This window comes from Hippopotamus amphibius, chromosome 13 (genome assembly GCF_030028045.1).
Source record: "Hippopotamus amphibius kiboko isolate mHipAmp2 chromosome 13, mHipAmp2.hap2, whole genome shotgun sequence".
In the NCBI taxonomy this organism is placed as follows: Eukaryota; Metazoa; Chordata; class Mammalia; order Artiodactyla; family Hippopotamidae; genus Hippopotamus; species Hippopotamus amphibius.
The window spans coordinates 46,579,908-46,600,036 of NC_080198.1; the positions used below are offsets into that span (position 1 = coordinate 46,579,908).

The window sequence follows — 20,129 nt, forward strand, 5'->3', positions numbered from 1 at the left end:
TTACTGAACTGCAAGTCTTCCAACTAATATGTGCACAGGGCCAACAGCCTATACTTTGCCCAGGTGGATGCCCTGCAGGATGGGTGTACCTTCCCTTTTAAGGCATGTGAACACCTTGCATGAAAACAGTAGGAGAGAAATATTTGGTGTCCCATCCCCTTTTCTGATCTGTGACACTTGATTAGGAATTTCCAGCTGACTGAAAATATAATGTCTTTCCACCTTAGGTGGCCCAGTCCAATGACTTAAATGTTTCTAGAGATGTACATGCAGTTGACATTTTATGATATCTAACAGGCTTCTCCCCCAAATCCCTCCCAGTTGCATTGTCTTGTGTATGGGTGATGCATTTACAAGATATTCAATTTCCCAACTTGGCGCTTTATGGAATGTGGGTGGAGAGACACAGGGCCAACAATCGTCCAAGTCTTGAGTACAATGAGATGAATGGACGGGGTAATCACTGCACAATATATATTCTTCTAAGACTAAATGAGGAGTGGTGGACTTCCTCGGTGGCGCAGTGATTAAGAATCTGCCTGCTGGGCTTCCTAGGTGGAACAGCGGTTGAGAATCCACCTGCCAATGCAGGGGACATGGGTTCGATCCCTGCTCCAGGAAGATCCCATGTGCCGCGGAACAACTAAGCCTGTGCACCACAACTACTGAGCCCATGTGGTGCAACTACTGAAGCCCACGCACCTAGAGCCTGTGCTCTGCAACAAGAGAAGCCACGGCAATGAGAAGCCCACACACTGCAACGAAGAGTAGCCCCCACTCACCACAACTAAAAAAAAGCCCGCACACAGCAAAAAACACCCAACACAGCCAATAAAATAAATAAATAAATAAATAAATAAATAAATTTACTTAAAAAAAAAAAAAGAATCTGCCTACCAATGCAGGGGACACGGGTTTGATCCCTGGTCTGGGAAGATCCCATGTGCCACGGAGCAACTAAGCCTGTGTGCCACAACTACTGAACCTGAGCTCTAGAGCCCGTCAGCCACAACTACTGAAGCCCATGCCCCTAGAGTCCGTGCTCTGCAACAAGAGAAGCCACTGCAATGAGAAGCCAGTGCACCACAATGAAGAGCCAATAAATAAAAATAAATAAATTTTTTTAAAAAGTGGCAATAACAGCTGTAACATGCCAAAGTACATGCTCATCCACCAGGCTGTATACATTATATCTTGATTTCCATTTGGGTAAGATTGAAAAATGCTATATTCCCTCTCTGAGACTGTCTGTGTTGCTCCCCAGGGAAGGAGGGAACAGAACAATGCAATTACGCTCTACCTGTAGTGACCCTGGCAAGTCAGCATGACCTGGTTTCAGAAAAAGGCCACAAGTGAAACCTCAAGTCAGTATGCAGGCTGCCTCAGTGTTGGGCAAGACTTGACGATACTCAGTTCTCACTGGGGAGCCATACTACTGGGGCCTCTAGGATGTGACATACGTGCAGCCTATTACAGGGGCCACTTATGAAGAAGGTGGTCATGGCAGCTCTGTGGTGCTAAAATTAAAGCCACTGACAACTGTATGCTCAAGTCTAAGCTGTGCATTTACCATGTTATCCTTGTCAACATCAGTTCTAGTGAGGAGCACTGAAATAATGAAGTAGTTGGAGTCATTAAAAAGACTTTCAAAAGAGAGCCATTAGAGAAACTCTAGACAATTCACCTCTTCTCAGGCTCCCTGAGGTTTCCATTGAGACTGGATACGTGAGATAGTGTAGAATCAGGAACAAGCTGGGCAATTCCCCAAAATATGCAAGAACAAGAGAAGTTTTACATCTGTTTGGGGCCCTCTGATTTATGCAGAGCAATATGCTGGAATAAGAGTCAGGAATATCTTGCATTGGGGCAGAGCTAAGGCTGTACTCCACCTGCCCTCCTCCAAACAAGAAGCTATAATGTCCTGGCCAGTAATTAATATGCAGGGTAAAGCCATCTTCTGACATGCCACCTGCTCTGCATCTCCAGGTTCTGGAACACCCTTTTTCCTCTTCTTGGGGGAGTCATGATTGGTCACCACCAAGTATGTTGCTTCTCAGGGAAGTCAGGTATTTTAGTCTGTGTGGGCTGCGATAGTGAAGTACCACAGACTGGGTGGCTTAACCAATAGGAATTTATTTTCTCACAGTTTTGGAGCTGAAAGTTTGAGATCAAGGTGTCAGCGGGGTGGATTTCTTCTGAAGCCTGTCTCCTGGGTTTGTACATGGGCATCTTCTCCTTCTATTTTTACATGGTCTTCCCTCTGTTATTTTGTGTCCTAATTTTCTCTTCTTATACAGTGATATTGAATTATGATGCACCCTAATGACCTCATTTAACCTTTATCACCACTTTAAAGGCTCTATCTCTAATTATAACCACATTGTAAGGTCCTGGGATTTAGGACTTCAACATATGAATTTGCGGGGGACACAATTTAGCCCATAATATCAGTTTAACTGATGGGCAAGTCTGGACTGACCTGCTAATGTGGGGAGTTGACCTCATTCTTAAGTGAACAGATTTCCCCCTAGGTTGAACACTATGGCCATTGCCTCCTGGGTTGCCTTCCAAATGGCTCCTCAATCTGTATTTTACTCTCTCTTGAAACCTGGACTTTTCAGCACTATGGCAGGCACATGAATGGTTCTCTGAGGTAAGGTTTTCATTTTTAACATTTTTATTGAAATATGGTTGACATACCATATGCTTCATCCTTGTAAAATGTGCAGTTCAACGATTTTTGGTATATTCACATGCGTGTGCAACCATCCCAACAGGCAGTTTTAGAACATTTTCACCATCTCAAAAAGAGATTCCCTTTTACTTATTCCTTCCCCCTAATTTCTCCCTCTGCCAGCCTTAATGTTTTGTTTTTACTTTTTATTATGGAGAAATTTTAATGTACACACAAAATACCAAAAAAGAATAAAAAGAAAAAAGAAATTAAAGGTGGCATGTAATGCGTTAAGTTGTAACATCACCAGTGAAGCAAAGATTTAACTTGAATCTAATCAAGCATCTTTTCCTACCTTCCAATTTATAGGAAATATAGGGTGATATGATGAGAAAATCAGACACATTCGCTGAGTTTTGATTTGTACAATGTGAGACATTGGATAAGACAATTGACCTAGACTCCGTGAAGCGTCAGTGAAATGAAAAAAGTTGCTCAGCTGTTCTAGGTTAAGAGAGATTCTTCAGAAACACAACCACCAAATGCAGTGAGTGAACTTTGAATTTTTTAAAAAAGCTGTAGCAGATATTTGGGGATCAGTGGAGACACTGAAATATGCAATGGATGTAATATTTAATTAGGCCCATTTGATGATAATATACAATTATTTTTTGATTTCTTAAGTCTGACAGTTATATTTCATTTTGTTTGTTTGTTTGTTTTTTGTTTTTTGACAGTTATATTTCAGTTCTGTAAAAGAAGGAAGAAGGTCCTTATTCTTAGGAGATGCATGCTGCAGTATTTCAGGTTGGAGCCTCATGATCTCGTCAACATATTTTTAAATGGCTAAAAATAACAAATAAAATGTGTGTGTGTGTGAGGAGAAAAAAAGCGAATGTAGCAAAATGTTAACAGTTGTCTAGCTAGAGGGTATATGTATGTTTGAAAGTTTCAAAATAAAGTACAAAAAAGGTTAAAAGGGATTATGGATGGCTTGTTATAACTCAATACCTTTTAGGAGAAATGCAAGCTATAGTTTGAGGCAGTGTGACAGTAGATAAAAGAACAGAAGATCTATAGTCAGAAAGCCCAGTCCAAGTTTCATATTGTCCACTACCAGCTGTGCAAGCATAAGCAAACCATTTAACACATCCAGACTTTGGTTTCCTTATCTAAAAATAAGGGTAGCATTGGAATTTCCTGATGGTCCAGTGGTTAGGACTCCATGCTCTCACTGCTGAGGGCCCAGGTTCAATCCCTGGTTGGGGAATTAAGATCTCACAAGCTGTGGGGCACGGCCAAAAAAAGTAAAAGTAAAAATAAATAAAAATAAAATAAATAAAAATAAGAATAGTATTAAGTCATAAAATTACTCTGAGGCTTAAGTAAGTTGATGCCCATGAAAGCCCTGTCTGTGTGTATATATATATATATATATATGCAATATTTGTATATTGCAGTAATGTCCCACTCCCTTTTATACTTTTGAAGTATCCTTTGATCTTTTCTTAAAGCCAGAGAGACATATCCTCAAAGAGACTGTGATTCCCAGAGGGAAGCATTGTATTATCACCATTTTGACAAATAAAGTAAGACCTGAATAACTGGATATTGATTTCATTTACCCAAAAATGAGTTGTAATTTCTTTGGTTGGCAGATGTCATGATAAAGATTGAAATTGCTGAATATTTAGGCAATTATGAACCCCCAAAATACTCTGATTCTGAACAGTGACATCATTCTAGACTGAATGAATAGATTTTGTCAGAAAAAAAATATGCTTGTGGATAAAGGCAACAAATTGGATAGGGTGGCCTGGAATTTGTATTTTTAATGTGTCCATATTATGCTCTCTAAAATTTGAGAAGGATTTGGGGTTAGAATATTAATGAAATATTGTTACCCGCTGGGACCAGATGTGGAGTTAAGAGTTTTCATCAGAATTAATAACTCCTCCCCCAAATAAAAGAATAGATGAAAAGCAAGACCGAGGTGATCATTACTGTTGTAATTTACATGAATATTCTTCTTAAGTGTTTCCTGATGTAGTGGCAATAGTGTTCTGCTCCTGAGTTCTACTTCCAGCATCAACTGGGGGTATGAACTTGTGCAGGTCTTATTTTTCTGAATCTTTGTTCCTCAATCTTCTTTAGAAAATGTTGTGCCACCTATAAGAATTGATGGATAAGAATGCTCCTAGTATATGTTAAGTATTCAATACACATCTGTTGATTAATGAGCTTTAAAGCTCAATGCTCAGATGACTTCTTTATCTACAGTCATTCCTTAGACTCTCCCTTCCTGCCCTATATAGCGACACCTACATTTACATCTCTAGCTGTGATTCTTCACCAAACTCCTGACTCCTATCCCAATTGCATGTTTGACATTTACTCTTGTATGTCTAATTGGCATCTTTAACTTACATCCATAACAAAACTCTTGATCCCTCTCCCTAAATCTGTTCCTGTTTCAGTCTATTCTGTTTCCAAAAGGCAATCTTACTTTAGTTGCTGAGATCAATAATCATGGACTCATCCTTAACCAACATCTAATTCATTAGCAAATCATGCTGGACATGACTTCAAAATATATGTAGACCATTTCTCATCACCTAAATCACCTCTAAGCTGGTCCAAGCCACCATCATTTCTCATCTGGAATACTGCAGTAGCTTCTACCCTTGCCCACCTTCAGACTGTTCTCAACAGAGCAGCCAGAGCAAAATTTTAAAACTTTATGCCATGGAGTGAAACTTTTATGCAAGGTTTATGTCAAAATGACTAAGGACTGAGAGCAAAAACTTAGAATTTATAGAAAACAGGTTTCTTGACTCCATTCATATCTGATAGCTGATAAACCTTTGAACATGTGGAAGGGGGGAAAAAAAGTAAGATCATGTCACTTCTCAGTCCCCAAACAGTCCAGGGTTAATTGGGACACATCCAAAGCCCTTATGGCCCAAAATGTGCACCCCCTTCCTTCTGGTTTAAGGCCTTTGCTTCCTGATGTTCCATCTATCAAAAATACTTCACCATATATATAGTACCAACTGTAAAATAGATAGTCAGTGGGAAGTTGTTGTATAACAAAGGGAGTCCAACTTGAGGATGGAAGATGCCTTAGAGGACTGGGGCGGGGAGGGTGGGGGGGACTCGGGGGGGGGAGTCAAGGAAGGGAGGGAATACGGGGATATGTGTATAAAAACAGATGATTGAACTTGGTGTACCCCCCCCCCAAAAAAATACTTTAAGTACCCACATGCCTCAATCGCTCACTTCCTGTCTCTGCCTTCCCTGTCATCGTCTGTAAAATAGTCCCACCACCACCTACCCTCTTCTCTCTCTCTCCTTCCCTCTCTCTCCCCGCTGAGGCACTTCGAAATTCTAGGTATTTATTTATCTCTTGTCTCCCCTGACTTGAAGGTAAGCTTCATAGGGCAGTAAGTTCATTTTCTTCACTGCTGTATCTGCAGAGCCTGGAGCAATGCCATAGTGGGCACTCAACGCGTATCTTTATATGCTGCCGATAAATGGTAGCCGATCCTGGCACTGGGGCTGAAAGGAGAAGGATGTGTGAAAAAGAGGACTTTTCCGCTCAGCAGCCAGAGCTGGGGGTGTGACTCCAGAGAGTTTCAGTTCAAGGAAGGCCGCCTGGCCGCAGGGTTGATTGGTCCCTCTTCCCGCCCTGACCAAGTCCTTTCCCCAGGGTCTATCCTTTCTAGGTCTCTCCGCACATTGGCTGAACTCTCCACGCCCCTTTGCCCTCTTAGCCAATGGCAGGGTCAAACTGGGCGGGAGGCGGGGCCACAGCTCCGGCTGACCGGCGGGCTCGCGCAGAGGTAGGAGGACTCCAGCCTCCCGGACACAGAGATGAGGAAACCTCCCGATGCCTAGAAAGACTGGAGGGTTAGGGTGGGAGTTAGTGGGAAGTCGGTGACGTAGTTCCTTCTCCGCTTTGTTCCAAGATGCGGGTCGGGCGCTTTCTGTGAGGGGTATGTGGCAGCCTGGTGTGGGGGTTCGGGCCGGTTCTGGGAGCGGGTGGGGCGCACAGGCCGGGGGCCAGGCCTCCTCCACTGCTGCCCGCTGCGGAGACGGGGGGCGCGGCAGCTGAAGGGGTCGTTGTGGGCCCCCTTCCCCCTCGTTCGGCGCTGTCTCTTTGTCTTGGGTCTTCTCTCCCACTCGGCGAAGCGGCTCCCTTTGACCGGGCTGACCGTGATGACAGAATCTTATCATCCTCGCTGCTAGCCGTGGGGCCTCGCTAGTAAAAGCGGTCCAAGTCCCGCCCGGGCCCTCAAAGGGCTGCACAACACCTGCGTGTTTGGCTCAGATCACAAATCCAATCCCTGCTGTGTTCCCAGCGAGGAAACGGACCCAGAGAGGAAGGCAGAGTCTTGCCGAAGGCTACTCATTCATTCATTCAACAAATACTTAGCACCAACCGGTAGTGGATTAGATCTGGGGATTACAGTTGTGTACAAGGCAGAGCTATACTCTGGTAGGGAAGAAATGGAACAAGCTTGAAGAGTTAGGCATAGAGTGTGGGAATCTGAAGGGGGGAAGCATTTTGAGGTCTAGTGATCCCAAGAGATGGATAATCACAAAAAAATTCTCCTAGCATCCCTGTAAAGTCTTATTTCTTCCTGTCTTTAAATACACTTGACTTAGCAAAGCTTCCCTCACCCTTTTCTGCAAACTTTTGTTGGAAAGCTGAGTTTCAGAGAACCTCTCAGTTGGAATGCATGTTTCAGTGAGAGGGGAATATGGAGACTTAGATATCAACAGAACAGGTGAAAAGGAGAGACTGGGGTTGTGAGGGAATGAAGATTTCCTTCAGGTGCAGAAGACATCTCTTTACTACCCATACGACCTTCAGCAAGTCGTTCAATCTACGGGAGCTTCATTTCCTCATCTTTAAAATGGGAATGATCATCCTTTTTACTCTCAGTTCAATAGGAAGGGAAGTGACCCAGGGATGGGACATTGCCCTGAGTGTCCACTTACCATTGAGCTCTCAGAGAACTCAGTCATTTCTGTGTGTTCACAGTGATCCAAGACCCCACTAGGAACTTTTTCACCAAACCCAAGGAAGAGATGAGGCAAGATCTGTGCTGGGCAGATCCTTTGGAGAGAGGCTACTGTGCACAGGCGTGAAAGTGAGTCATTCCCTTTTCTTTGGCAGGTGAGATCTTTATTGTGAAATTACTTAGTCTGGGGACAGGAATCCTGCCTGCTAGAGAGTATGGGGACCAAGTCTGAAAGGTAGTATTTCTGGAGAGAAACAGAAGTGGGAGGAGGGCCTTTGGACCCTGAGGAGTAGAGTTTTGGGATGTGAGGAAGGGTGATGTAGTGGAACTCAAAGTTGGGTGTCAGGAGACTTCAACTTCAGTCCCAGCTCTCCTCTAAGTTCCAGTTTCCCCAGCTCAACATCTTAATATGAGGCTAGGTGGTCTGGGAGGTTCCTCCCAACTCTGACATTCTGAGGATCTCTGAGCAGTTAGACTAGGTCAGACTCTTAGGGAATTTAAGTGCTTGGATGGCCCCGTTGAAACAGAACTGCCAAGAATGTCCGTATTGTTGTGGTATTCAGACAACATGAAGTACCAAAGAGGTGAACGGCTGGAGGAGGAATGGATGTTGTCATGTGCAGGGAATATACTTCTTACCATCCCTGCACCCAGGTAGAATTAGATAGAATCCTGGATTTAACATTTCAAATCAAACATTTATTGAGCCCTCTCTGCCAGACACTGTGTGAGATCCACATGTGACTATCATGGGCCCTGTTCTCTGGGGTCTTAGAGCTTACAGTATACATGTGAGGAGGAGGAACACAGACAGACACACAAGGAATTATAGTATAAGGCAACTCTATTTTATATTACAGATTTTTTATGGTGTTTTTTTCAAGTAAAGAAATTTTTATGTGGTGAAATCTATTAGCTTTTCTGTTATGGTGTCGGCCTTAGTTTTATGCTTAAGGCCTAGGCCTTTCTCTCCCTGAGGTCAAGATAATTTTTTCTAGTTCTTTTTTTTCCTTTAAATGTTTACACTTCACTCATCTGTTTCTCTGGAATTTATTTTCAGGTATGGCCTCTTATTCATCACTCCACTGCAGCTAATCAGTAACCAAGGACCATGCGACCACTGCTCAGAGGGACCTGAGAGGCTGATGGTGCTGGTAGATTGAAGGAATACAGCCTCCCCAGGTAGAACCTCTGTCTCTCTCTCTCTGTCTCTCTCTCTGTGTCTCTCTCTCTCGGAATAGAACTCTGCCCTTTGTGGGTTCCTTGCAGCCTGATATGAATGGTGCTTCCAGGATCAGGACACTCATCCATCCGTCTCAGGGATTTGTGGATCAGAGACCTGTGGGGCCTCGTTGGTCCTCTTCCATTTACTGGTTATCTGAGATTGTAATTTTGTGCCCAGTTACCTAGTAACTGGTAACCCTAGTGACTTGCTGTCCTTATGGCCTCATCTGTCCCTCCTCCTACTTCTTTAGCTAAGATCCCACCTCCCTACTACCTGGGAATTCTTCCAGAATTTCTGAGGGAACTTCCATCCATTTGGGCAAAGGGCAAATAGTTAGGTTTCCTTTTGATCAAACTCTCCTCAAACTAGCCCTCCCTGCTCTCCTAACAAGTCTTGCTTCCTCCTCAGGTCCCCCAGAACCACCCTGAGCATGCTTACAGCACGTCCTTGTACATTTCTTTTTCTCCCTCCCTGCCCTTTAACCAATATCTCTATTTCAGCAAGTTTATACATTTTCATGACTTCATCTGTCCTCTGTGTCTTATTCTCTAATTTGTATTCCTGACATATTCTTCCTCCTCTTGTCCACATTCCCATCTTTCTTAGTGATAGTACCATTCTCAATATTCAAACCTGGATCTGATGGCCTAGAATTCTTTCCTTTAGTCATCTTCTGTATCCAATCTGATATATGCTTATGCTTTCCTGGAAATAGCTGGACTTGTTTTCTATCTTGTCATTATTCTGGACTAGGGTCTCACTGTCTCATACATTTGTTTATTCATTCAGCAAACATTTATTCAGCACCTAGAAAGTGACCGGCCCACTAATGGTCACCCATACTGCATTCCTAAACTCCTCTCCCAACTCATTTCCCTTCCTCCTTTCTTTTTTTCAACTCTAATCTATCTGGGCTAATCTTCCTTCTTTCCCTAATTTCACTTTTAGATAGCGTGATACAAAATTTTGTCCAAACTAGGATACTTTTGTGAATTAAGAGGGGGCTCTGTTAATAATGATGCTAGAAAAAAATTTTTTAATAAAAAAATAAAGAATAATGATGCCAAAATGACAGGTATAAACCAGGCCGTTCCAGGAAAACCAGGATACATGATCACCCTACTCCTAGGTGACATGTCTTGGATTCTTTTATTTTCCTCAGTTTAATCCTCATGGGATACCCCAGCTGCCTCTTTCCTGTTTTCCACTTCATGAAACTGAGAGAAACATGAATGTGCTGGGGGTGGAAGGAAGTCTGGGACTAGGGGAAATGAATGGTAATTCTTGAAAAACTATGTTCTTGACATGCGAGAATGAGAAGGAAAGTAACAAGGAGAATAGCAAGGTAGAATAAAGAATATAGAAAATAGAGGGGATTCCCTGGTTATCCAGTGGTTAGGGCTGCAGGGGGCACATGTTCGATCCCTGGTCAGGAAACTAGGATCCTGCAAGCCACGCCATGGCATGGCCAAAAAAAAAAAAAAGAATATACAAAACAGGAAATTAAGGGTAGATTTCACTCTTCTGTTTAGAACCTGTTTCCCTTTGACCAGCAGATTATATCCATAATTTTTGCCCTATAATTTCAATGTTCTGGCTGGTATCACTTCAGGCAACTTGATTGTTTCATTTCTTCATTTGTTCATTCAGCAACAACAAAAATTTTTTTTGACTGCTTGGTGTGTGCCTGGAACTTTGCTAGGAATACAGTAATGAGCAAAATGGACAAAAATCCATGCCCTCATGAAGCTCTGTGATAGTGTAACCTCCCACTTATTTCTGAGCACATCAACCCTGTGCTAGCATCCTTTCGAGAAAACACAGTTCTTGCTTATCCTCAGGTTCAGCCAAAATTCTCCCTTTTTTTTTTTAACAGATTCTATTTTTTAATTAGTTTATTTATTTATTGGCTGTGTTGGGTCTTCGTTGCTGCACACGGGCTTTCTCTAGTTGTGGCGAGTGAGGACTACTCTTTTTTGTCATGCACAGGCTCCTCATTGCCGTGGCTTCTCTTGTTGCAGAGCACAGGCTCTAAGCGTGTGGGCTTCAGTAGTTGTGGCACATGGGCTCAATAGCTGTGGCGCACGGGCTTAGTTACTCTGCACATGTGGGATCTTCCTGGAGCAGGGATCGAACCCATGTCCCCTGCATTGGCAGATGGATTCTTAACCACTGTGCCACCTAGGAAGCCCAAAGTTATGCCTTTTTAAAGCACCTTTTCCCAAGCATCCCAAGCCCCAGTACTCACTCCCTCTCCTAGTCCCCTTCATCCCCTGATTGGGTACTTTGTAAATTTATAATTTGCTCTCTTAGTGTATTGTCATTACTCCATTGTAAGTTCTTTAAAGGTGGGTATGATATTTCATGCTTATATTAGTCTCCTTGGGCCGCCATAACAAAATTCCACAGACCGGGAGGCTTAAACAACAGACATTTATTTTCTCACAGTTCTGGAGGCTAGAAGTCCAAGATCAAGATTGATTCGGTTTCTGGTGAGGACTCTATTCCTGACTTGTAGACAGCCACCTTCTTGTGTGCTCACATGGCTTTCCTCAGTTTGTGCATGTGGTGGGAGGGGGCAGGAGTGCAAGTGAAAGTGAGCTCTCTGGTATGTCTTCTTCTTTTTTCTTTTTTTAAGATTTATTTTATTATTTATTTATTTATTTTTGGCTGCATTGGGTCTTCGTTGCTGTGCACGGGCTTTCTCTAGTTGTGGCGAGCAGGGTCTACTCTTCATTGCCACGCATGGGTTTCTCATTGTGGTGGCTTTTCTTGTTGTGGAACATGGAGTCTAGGTGTGTGGGCTTCAGTAGTTGCAGCACATGGGCTCAGTAGTTGTGGCTTGCAGGCTCTAGAGTGCAGGCTCACTAGTTGTGGTGCATGGGTTTAGTTGCTCCGCGGTATGTGGGATCTTTCTGGCCGAGGGCTTGAACCCGTGTCCCTTGCATTGGCAGGTGGATTCTTAACCACTGCATCACCAGGGGAGCCCTGGTATGTCTTCTTACATGGACACACTAATCCTTTTGGATCAGGGCCCCACCCTTATAACCTCATTTAGCCTTAATTACCCCCTTAGAATTCACATCTCCAAACATAGTCACATTGGGGGCTTGGGGTTCAACATATGAATTTTGGAGGGACACAGTGCGTAACAGTGCTTTTTTTTTTTTTTTTTTTCTTTCAATATGGTATTTATTGCTTCGTGGTGGAGTCATGTAAATACCTGGCTATTAATGTTTTTCCTGAACACCTCTTTCTGGAAGGCTGCAAGACTGCTCTTTCCATAAGAACCTTTAAGGGTATAATAGTTACTGCACCAGCTAACAGGGGAGCTTTGAATCAGCCATGCCTAGAAATGAGACATCTAGGGCTGGCTTCAGGGCACTCTCTCATTCTGAATCTCTAAAATACTTCATTCTAGTAATTATGGGAATCTGTTCCTCTAAAGTCATTTCCTACCTTTTTGTAAGTAATAGTGTAGAAATAAGAAGAATTAATAATACAGGTTAATGGAGGACAGTTTGCCAGCAAAATGGGAGGCCTTCATAACAACAAATACATAAACTTATCCACCTAGTCATCGACTCATTCATAGCACAAATAGTTTCACTTTTCTGCAACAATGCATTTTAAAAATTTCCCTGCATGAGACCCAGGACAACGATGTGTACAGCGTAGAGTGTTCAATAATTACTAGTTTAAGAAATGTATGAAGAAAAGAGAAAGTTTCAGAAAAGATTAAAAATGGAAAAGAAGCTGAGAAAGAACCATACTCAGAACTCTGGAGGTGGCTTCACTTGCTGTCCCACTCTGCTCTGCAGTCCCCTGGCTTCTCACTGAGTTTCCTCCACTTGCTAACTCCTGTTTGATTAGGAGGGTAGCAGCAGCTGGATGTGAGTGTGCTCAGGCTCCTGCCAAGCATCCCTCCTCCCCCACCATTTCTCTGCCTGCCCTTCATATCTTGGGCATGAGTCTGTGTTTATGAGCCTGTGTATCACATTGGTGGCACCCACACTGCTGAGATGTGAACTCCAACTTCCACAGTTCTCTTCTTGCTGACCTTGAGCACTCACCATTGAATATGTCTCTCCTTCAGAGAGTGTGACTCAGTTTATGAGAAAGCTCTGAGGTAATGAAAACTGGTCAAACTTTTTGAAAAGCAGTAGGCAGTACTGCAAAACACTGTCATTGCTTCTGCTCCAATAACTCACTTGTGGGACTTTTACCCTAGGAATATATTTCAGTGAGAAGAAAACTTTATATATAAAATGATCATGAGAGCATTATTGATAGTGATTAAACCTCAGGGAACAATAGAAATGTCTGACACTAGCAAAATTATAGGTAAATTGTAGTGAGTTTAATTGGTGGTGAATTATGTAGTCAGAAAATGATCATATTGAAGAGTTAATAGCAATTTGGGAAAATACTTATAAAAACTAAGTTGAAGAAGTAGGATGCAAAATTGAATCTACTGTATATTTACAACTATAATTATGAATATGGACAAGCCTGAAAAGGAACATAATAAAAGGAAAATTAGTCATGTGTTAGTTTCATGGAGTCTTCTTTCTGTTTTCTTTTATGACTCAACCGCCTCTAGATTTGAGGTCTGCTAGGATTATCTATATGTCCAGAGTTTTACATCAAACAAATTGGGAAATTCCTGCTGATTCCTGACATTGGTTTCATGTATCAGCCCCTCTCGGTTGTGCTGCACTCTGCTTTCACCCTCTTGCCATCTTTAGATATTTTACCATTGTGCCATACAAGGTCCTATCAGAGTTTCCCCTGCCATGTTTTAACTAACCCTGTTTACCAGTTCAGCCTCTCAGGTTCACCCAGTAGACACTGCTTGGTGAGAAGCAGACAGACTGAACTAGCACAGTACGGCCGGAGCCAGTTGCAGACCCACCCCTACAAAGTAGGCTATGGTGTGACTAGGGTTCAGTATTAGAAGAATTGTGTTATCCCTGTCACAACAGAGTTTAAGAAGAGGGATGTAGGCAGTGGCCTAATACCCAGACTAGAGCGAAAAATGAAATCTTAGTCATACCTTAAGACAGAATCCGAGTTACTATTCTATAAAACAATTTTTGAGCACCTATTTTGTTCCAGCCACTATATCACTGGTACTAGGGGAATAGGTCAGCACAAACTAAATGCCAAACTGATCTGAAGATTAGTCACTTGAGCTACTGAACTAAGAATCTTTCAGTGCATTTTTTTCTAGGGACGAGATTAGGAGTTAGATGGATCCAATTCTGGGAGTAGAGCATGAGACAGGAAGACACCAGGGTGGGTTTTATACTATGCATCATTCACAGTCTGATGCTGGACCTGTTGGGCTTCTGTCAGCCCCTGGCTTTCCGTAAGCCTTTACGTTGGCTTCTGTGTCTAGCCTCATTTTTCTCATCTTCTTGATCAGTTCCCCTTGCCTTTGAACACTTACTTTTCCTTGTGGGACCCTGTGTTCTTCCACATCTTGTTACCCTTGAATAATTCTCCTTCCTCTAGTATAGAGAGCAGGTGACATGTGCAACTTCTCTTTCTTCTGTCAGATGGTGAAACGGGGACTGAGGAAGTGTTGATTCCAAAATATCATTCCCCCAAAATCTGAATCTCATACTGTCAAGAGAACTCCACAGAGGTGTTGCCAAGGAAGGAAAAATTTAGAAATCTCCTCTGAAAGGAAAGAGAAGACTCAAAGGGCCACTGGGATGCTTCAAGCAAGTGAAAATGAGGAGAAAGACAAGAAACTTCAAACAGAAGGCAGTTAAAGACAATAAAACACTCACAGAAGTGAGTGACCAAGAATCTGAAAAAGATGACCCTACAGTAAATGAGAGAATTCAGGCTGAAAAGAGACAGTATGTGTGTACTGAGTGTGGGAAAGCCTTTAGTCAGAGTGCAAACCTCACAGTACACGAACGAATCCACACAGGAGAGAAACCCTATAAGTGTAAGGAGTGTGGAAAAGCTTTCAGTCATAGCTCCAACCTGGTTGTTCATCGGAGAATCCACACAGGACTGAAGCCCTACACATGCAGTGAATGTGGGAAATCTTTCAGTGGTAAGTCACACCTCATTCGGCACCAGGGAATCCACAGTGGGGAGAAAACTTATGAATGTAAGGAGTGTGGGAAAGCCTTTAGTCGGAGTTCCGGTTTGATTTCACATCACAGAGTTCACACTGGCGAGAAGCCCTACACTTGTATTGAGTGCGGGAAAGCCTTTAGCCGTAGTTCAAACCTTACTCAACATCAGAGAATGCACAAAGGAAAAAAAGTTTACAAATGTAAGGAGTGTGGGAAAACATGTGTTTCTAATACAAAGATTATGGATCATCAGAGAATTCACACCGGGGAGAAGCCTTATGAATGTGATGAGTGTGGGAAAGCGTTCATCTTAAAGAAGACCCTTAATGAACATCAGCGACTTCATCGTAGAGAGAAACCTTACAAATGTAATGAGTGTGGGAAAGCGTTTACTTCTAATCGAAATCTCATTGACCATCAGAGAGTTCACACTGGAGAGAAACCCTATAAATGTAATGAATGTGGAAAAACCTTCAGGCAGACTTCTCAAGTTATTCTACATTTAAGAACCCACACAAAGGAGAAACCCTATAAATGCAGTGAGTGTGGGAAAGCCTATCGTTATAGCTCACAGCTTATTCAACACCAGAGAAAACATAATGAGGAGAAAGAAACGTCATAAATGACATATATTGTTGGAAGTGGGGAAAATTACTTTCTGAAAAAGCAATTTTTCAATATCATCAACCTTAATTCTTTAAGAATTCATACAGGGAAAGTAATCAAAGCAGACAAAGATTAACAGAAGGGGTATTCATGCCAGCATCATATATACCTGGAGGAAGAAAACTAGATTTTCAACAGTACAGGGTTTAAGTGAATGATGGTTGTATACATATGATGGTTTGGCACTCATTGTAAACATTTTTAAAGAATATTTAATGCCATGGAGGAAATGATTTAGATAAAATGGAAGATAAATGAAAGAGAAAAACAAATATGACCCAAATTTTTAAAAAACATTTATGCAAAGGAAAAAAAATGGGAATGATACCAAACCAAAATGTTGACAGTGATTATCTCTGGGTAATAGGATTATAGGTGATTTCTATTTTCTTCTTTATACTTTTCTATGCTTTTTAGATTTTCTACAGTGAGAATGTACTACTTTTATATTCAAGGAAAAAGTATTTTTTAAATGCAATGAGTACTGTTCATTTTCACTCAATGGTGTTATAAAAGGTGCATAGAACATAGACTCTAAAGTCCTGGGATTGTACCCTAATACTGGCACTTAGTAGCAGGGGAAAGAGTTTTAGGGGAACTCTAAAAGCACAGGCTTTTAGAGACTTTTTCTTTGTATTATACCATAAATACCAGTTCTTGGCCTTTGCAGTTTTAAGATAAACTGACTTTACAGTTGTCAACAGAATATATAATCCACTTTCTCAATCACCGTTAGGTTAAAAGAAAACAGCAAAACTTTACTACGTTCTCTTCTCCCACAGTTGTAGAAGGATCCACAGATAATAAAGAACCACCTAGGCTCCATCTTTTCAGTATATGTCCACAGAAAAAAATGCCCCCTTATGAAACTGGAACAATTGCAGTTTCATAACCTTAAAAGAGACACAGTTAGCATAATTAAAACGGGGAAGACTCTACCTTCACATGTTATATAGAGTTTAGTAGCTAGAAGTGCAGACCTTTGCGTCAGCGTTCTGATTCCAGATCTGCTATGCACTAGCTTGTCAATTTTGGACAAGTTCCTTAACTGCTCTGAGCCACAGATTTATCTGTAAAATGGGAATAATTACCTACCTCCCAGGGGTTGTTGTGAGGATTAAATGAGATAATGCATGTAAATGTGTGACAAGCCTTTCTTTACATCCAGCCCTCTGAGAAGGCCTTAATCTGTTTACAACCAATATTTTAAACTTTTAAGACAGCTCAGAATCCATCTGGGAACCCTTAGAATTTCCCCATTCTTAACTCAGCCATTCCTCTTTCTTTGTGCTCAGTGATTGCCTAAGCCTAACACCATTTGTCTTATGCACATAGTGATTTATTGTTTCAGGAATTACTGAAGAGTTGATATCCCACCCAATGCTCATAACTTTTGTACAAGAAAATCAGTGAGGTTAGGTGACTGGCTAGTAAGTGGTTGGAGCCAGAATTTGAATTCAGATCTGACTTTCAAATCCATGCTCTCTTTATTATACCAAAGTGCCTCTGTCCATCGTGATGGTTCTATGTGAGTCGGACACCAGTTGGGATTCTCCTGATTGGCCACTTCTATGAAAGGTGGTTGATTATATCTGGACAACTATCAGATCATGGTTTCATAAGGAAGATGCTGTCAGTCTTCTCTGAGTTAGATGTATGGCCTATCTCTGCACCTTGTAATTTAGTTTTAAGGATTATATATTTCTTCCTGCTGTTACTAAAAAGAAGTGAAAGGTGTGAAGGGTATATTTGTGTGAAAAGGGATTGTTTGGTTTTGTCCTATTTTGATAGGATAATGGCTTACATATTATTTTGTGATATAATAGTCCTTCTTTGCATAGTTATTCAAAGCAAGGTTTGGAGGCTCTGGAACAGATCTGCTGCATTCAGGGAGTAGGACTGTTGTATCATTGGTCACCCTTGGGTAGGCTCTTCCCCAAGAGTCTGGGTGGACATGAGAGTAGGGTCACTCACATGTGGCAGTGGCTGAAGCAGTAAGGACACTTCCATCATTTTTCCCTTGTCGTGTCCTTTTAAAATTCTACAAGGGGTTTGTAATTAATATTCATGGCTTTTGTCATGCCAGCCATCCCCACCTGCTGATTACCTATGTGGAAACTCCCATGACTAATGTCTCCTGGCCCTGCCAAAACTGCTTTAAGAAAACAGGCAACTAGCTTCCTGTGTGCCTGTTACAGGGTATTTTTTAAGCATTTATTATTGCTGAGCAGAGTTGTTGATGCTTCCTATATTGCTGAGCATGTATTCTCTGACCAAAACATTTTCCCACCACGGTGTCATAGTGTCTGAAATTCTTTCTTCAAATAGGCTTTCTTTTTCATCTTAAAAGACCTTGTGATCTTCAAGAGTAAATACTTTCTAGAAAGGATGCCAGAGAGCTGAGTACATTCACTTTTCTTGTCCAGGCAAGGTAAGATAACAGACCCTGGAGGAGGCCTTCACTAGCTTTTAGTCTTCTAGGCTGATACCTGTCTTGAGCTATGGGAGTATATGTTGACAAGTGGTCTCAGTACCCTTTCATATAAATATTCTGCAGTATAATTTGAACTGATCATTCACCTTCCTCCAGAAGTCTTTCAAGATGACCAGCTGCCTGCTTCAGTCAGAGTTTAATTTTGCATTGCATTTCCTTTCAAGCCCTTTCATGATACACTCTGGAATTCAGGGTCTGTCTCTTTGCATGTGTTTTTTCCAACTTCCTGTTCTAATGGAAGCCTGGTTGTTCCCTAACAGCAGTGCTTCCTCTGCAGTCCCTCAGTTGCTAGTTTTTGTCTCCCCCAACCCATTTGCCTCTCTGTACAGCCATTTCTTCTCTATTCCACCAAAACCCCAGCTCTCTTGAAATGTACATCACTAAACTACTGTGTATTGCCCACCACTGTTCTTGTCATTTGCTGGCTTCCTGTGCACTCACATTTATTAATTTAGCTTTTTAGTACCCAGAATACTCCTGAGGAATATGAAGAGGCAATATTTTTTAGCCACAGATACCCTGGTTATGTAGAATATCTTTGGTGTGGACTAGAAATATATACATCTCTTTTTAGTTGTGAGAAAAAGTGTGAAATTAAAATCTAATGTAGCCTTGATTAAAGAGAAATATGAAAGAATCATGCATAGAGAGGAAAGTGTCTCCCTAGACTTAAATATATTTTTCATTGATGGTGTGTACCGTGTTAGGTCTCATTAGGAACTGAGAAGAAAACTGAAACCAAAAAAGAGCTTTAAATAGCTGAGTTATTCCACTGAGTATGAATCCCATAAGACTATATTTCATTTCAGCTCTGTATCCTGAGTGACAGACTTGCTTTTTAAATTTTTTCAATATGAATCAAATAGTATGCTCATATTGTTAGACTGCTTTTAAAAACTAGACTGTCTATAGTCACCTCTGATGTTATAAAACTGGAGTCATGAAACTGTTTTTGCAGAAAATAGTTATAATTCCTCCAATAAATATCTGTTGTTATTTACTTGTTATAAATATCACTGAATTTTTTTTTCCTTTGCTTGCTTCCTTTATTCAGAGTGGGAAGAAAACAGTTCAACTTGCTTTTCTTTAAGCAGCTGTTTTTGGAAAGAAGTGACTCTGTTGATTCAGATTCAAACACAACGTGAAGCTTGTGATTTTCACACTCGAAATAGAGTTGTCCCTCAGTAAACACGGGATTGGTTCCAGGTCCCCCACCCCTATACCAAAATCAAAGGATGCTCAGGTTCCTTGTATAAGATGGCAAACTATTGCATATAACCTATGTACATCCTCCCATATACATTGAATTGTCTTTAGATTACTTATAATACCTAATACAATGTAAATGCTATGTAAATAGTTGTAAATACAATGTAAATGATATGTAAATAGTTGCCAGTGTGGCAAATTCAAGTTTTGCCTTTTGGAACTGTTTGGAATTTTTTTTTGTTTTTAATATTTTTTATCTGCGGTTGGTTAAACACATGGATGTAGAACCTGCAGATACAGCAGGCCGTCTCTACGTAAACTAGAGCTCTAGCCATTAGAAAGTGTCCTTCTTTTATTTCCTTAGAGAACTTGAACAGCCAGTTATTGTCCCACCCCCCTCTCTGGTCTCATCTGTGTTTCAAACCTATGTTATTATATAGACATCATTGCGCTGAATAAAACAAGCATGTTCCCTGAAGTCCATTTCCGCTCCAGAAGGCAGGTTCGTGAGGGGTCAAAAAGGAGATGGCAGATTCCTTTCTGGGCAACACAGATGCAGGACTTGACTAGTTCTCACTCTTTCCACTGACCATTTCAAATCCTCATGGCACAATTCAACATACAAGGATTGTAGACATGAAAAAGCCATAACCAGTGAAGCCAAATCTGGGAATCACAGGCCCAGCAAATCAGCATATCTGGGACAAGGCCTAGGAATCTATATAAAACAATACTT

The 20,129-nt window shown here is 41.5% G+C and overlaps 2 protein-coding genes across 11 annotated transcripts in view; both read left to right on the forward strand.

Annotated features, from left to right (window-relative positions):
* Nucleotides 1-19,121, forward strand: part of ZNF660 (zinc finger protein 660) — a 34,592-nt gene extending 15,471 nt beyond the window's left edge. Inside the window, exons 1-2 of one of the 2 annotated variants that reach the window (XM_057706750.1) lie at nt 8,800-8,883; nt 14,488-19,121. In XM_057706750.1, the coding sequence (XP_057562733.1) occupies nt 14,666-15,646 (981 nt within the window). In that variant the 5' untranslated portion in view covers nt 8,800-8,883; nt 14,488-14,665 and the 3' untranslated portion in view covers nt 15,647-19,121. Of the gene's footprint in view, nt 1-8,799; nt 8,884-14,487 lie in introns of those variants that run through there. The other variant, XM_057706751.1, reaches the window with a different exon arrangement.
* LOC130835284 (zinc finger protein 197) overlaps nt 8,767-20,129 on the forward strand; it is a 39,634-nt gene continuing 28,271 nt past the window's right edge. For all 9 annotated transcript variants that reach the window (XM_057706739.1, XM_057706736.1, XM_057706743.1 and 6 more), the window contains exon 1: nt 8,767-8,883. The gene's annotated coding sequence lies outside the window, so the exon portion shown is untranslated. The remainder of the gene's footprint in view (nt 8,884-20,129) is intronic.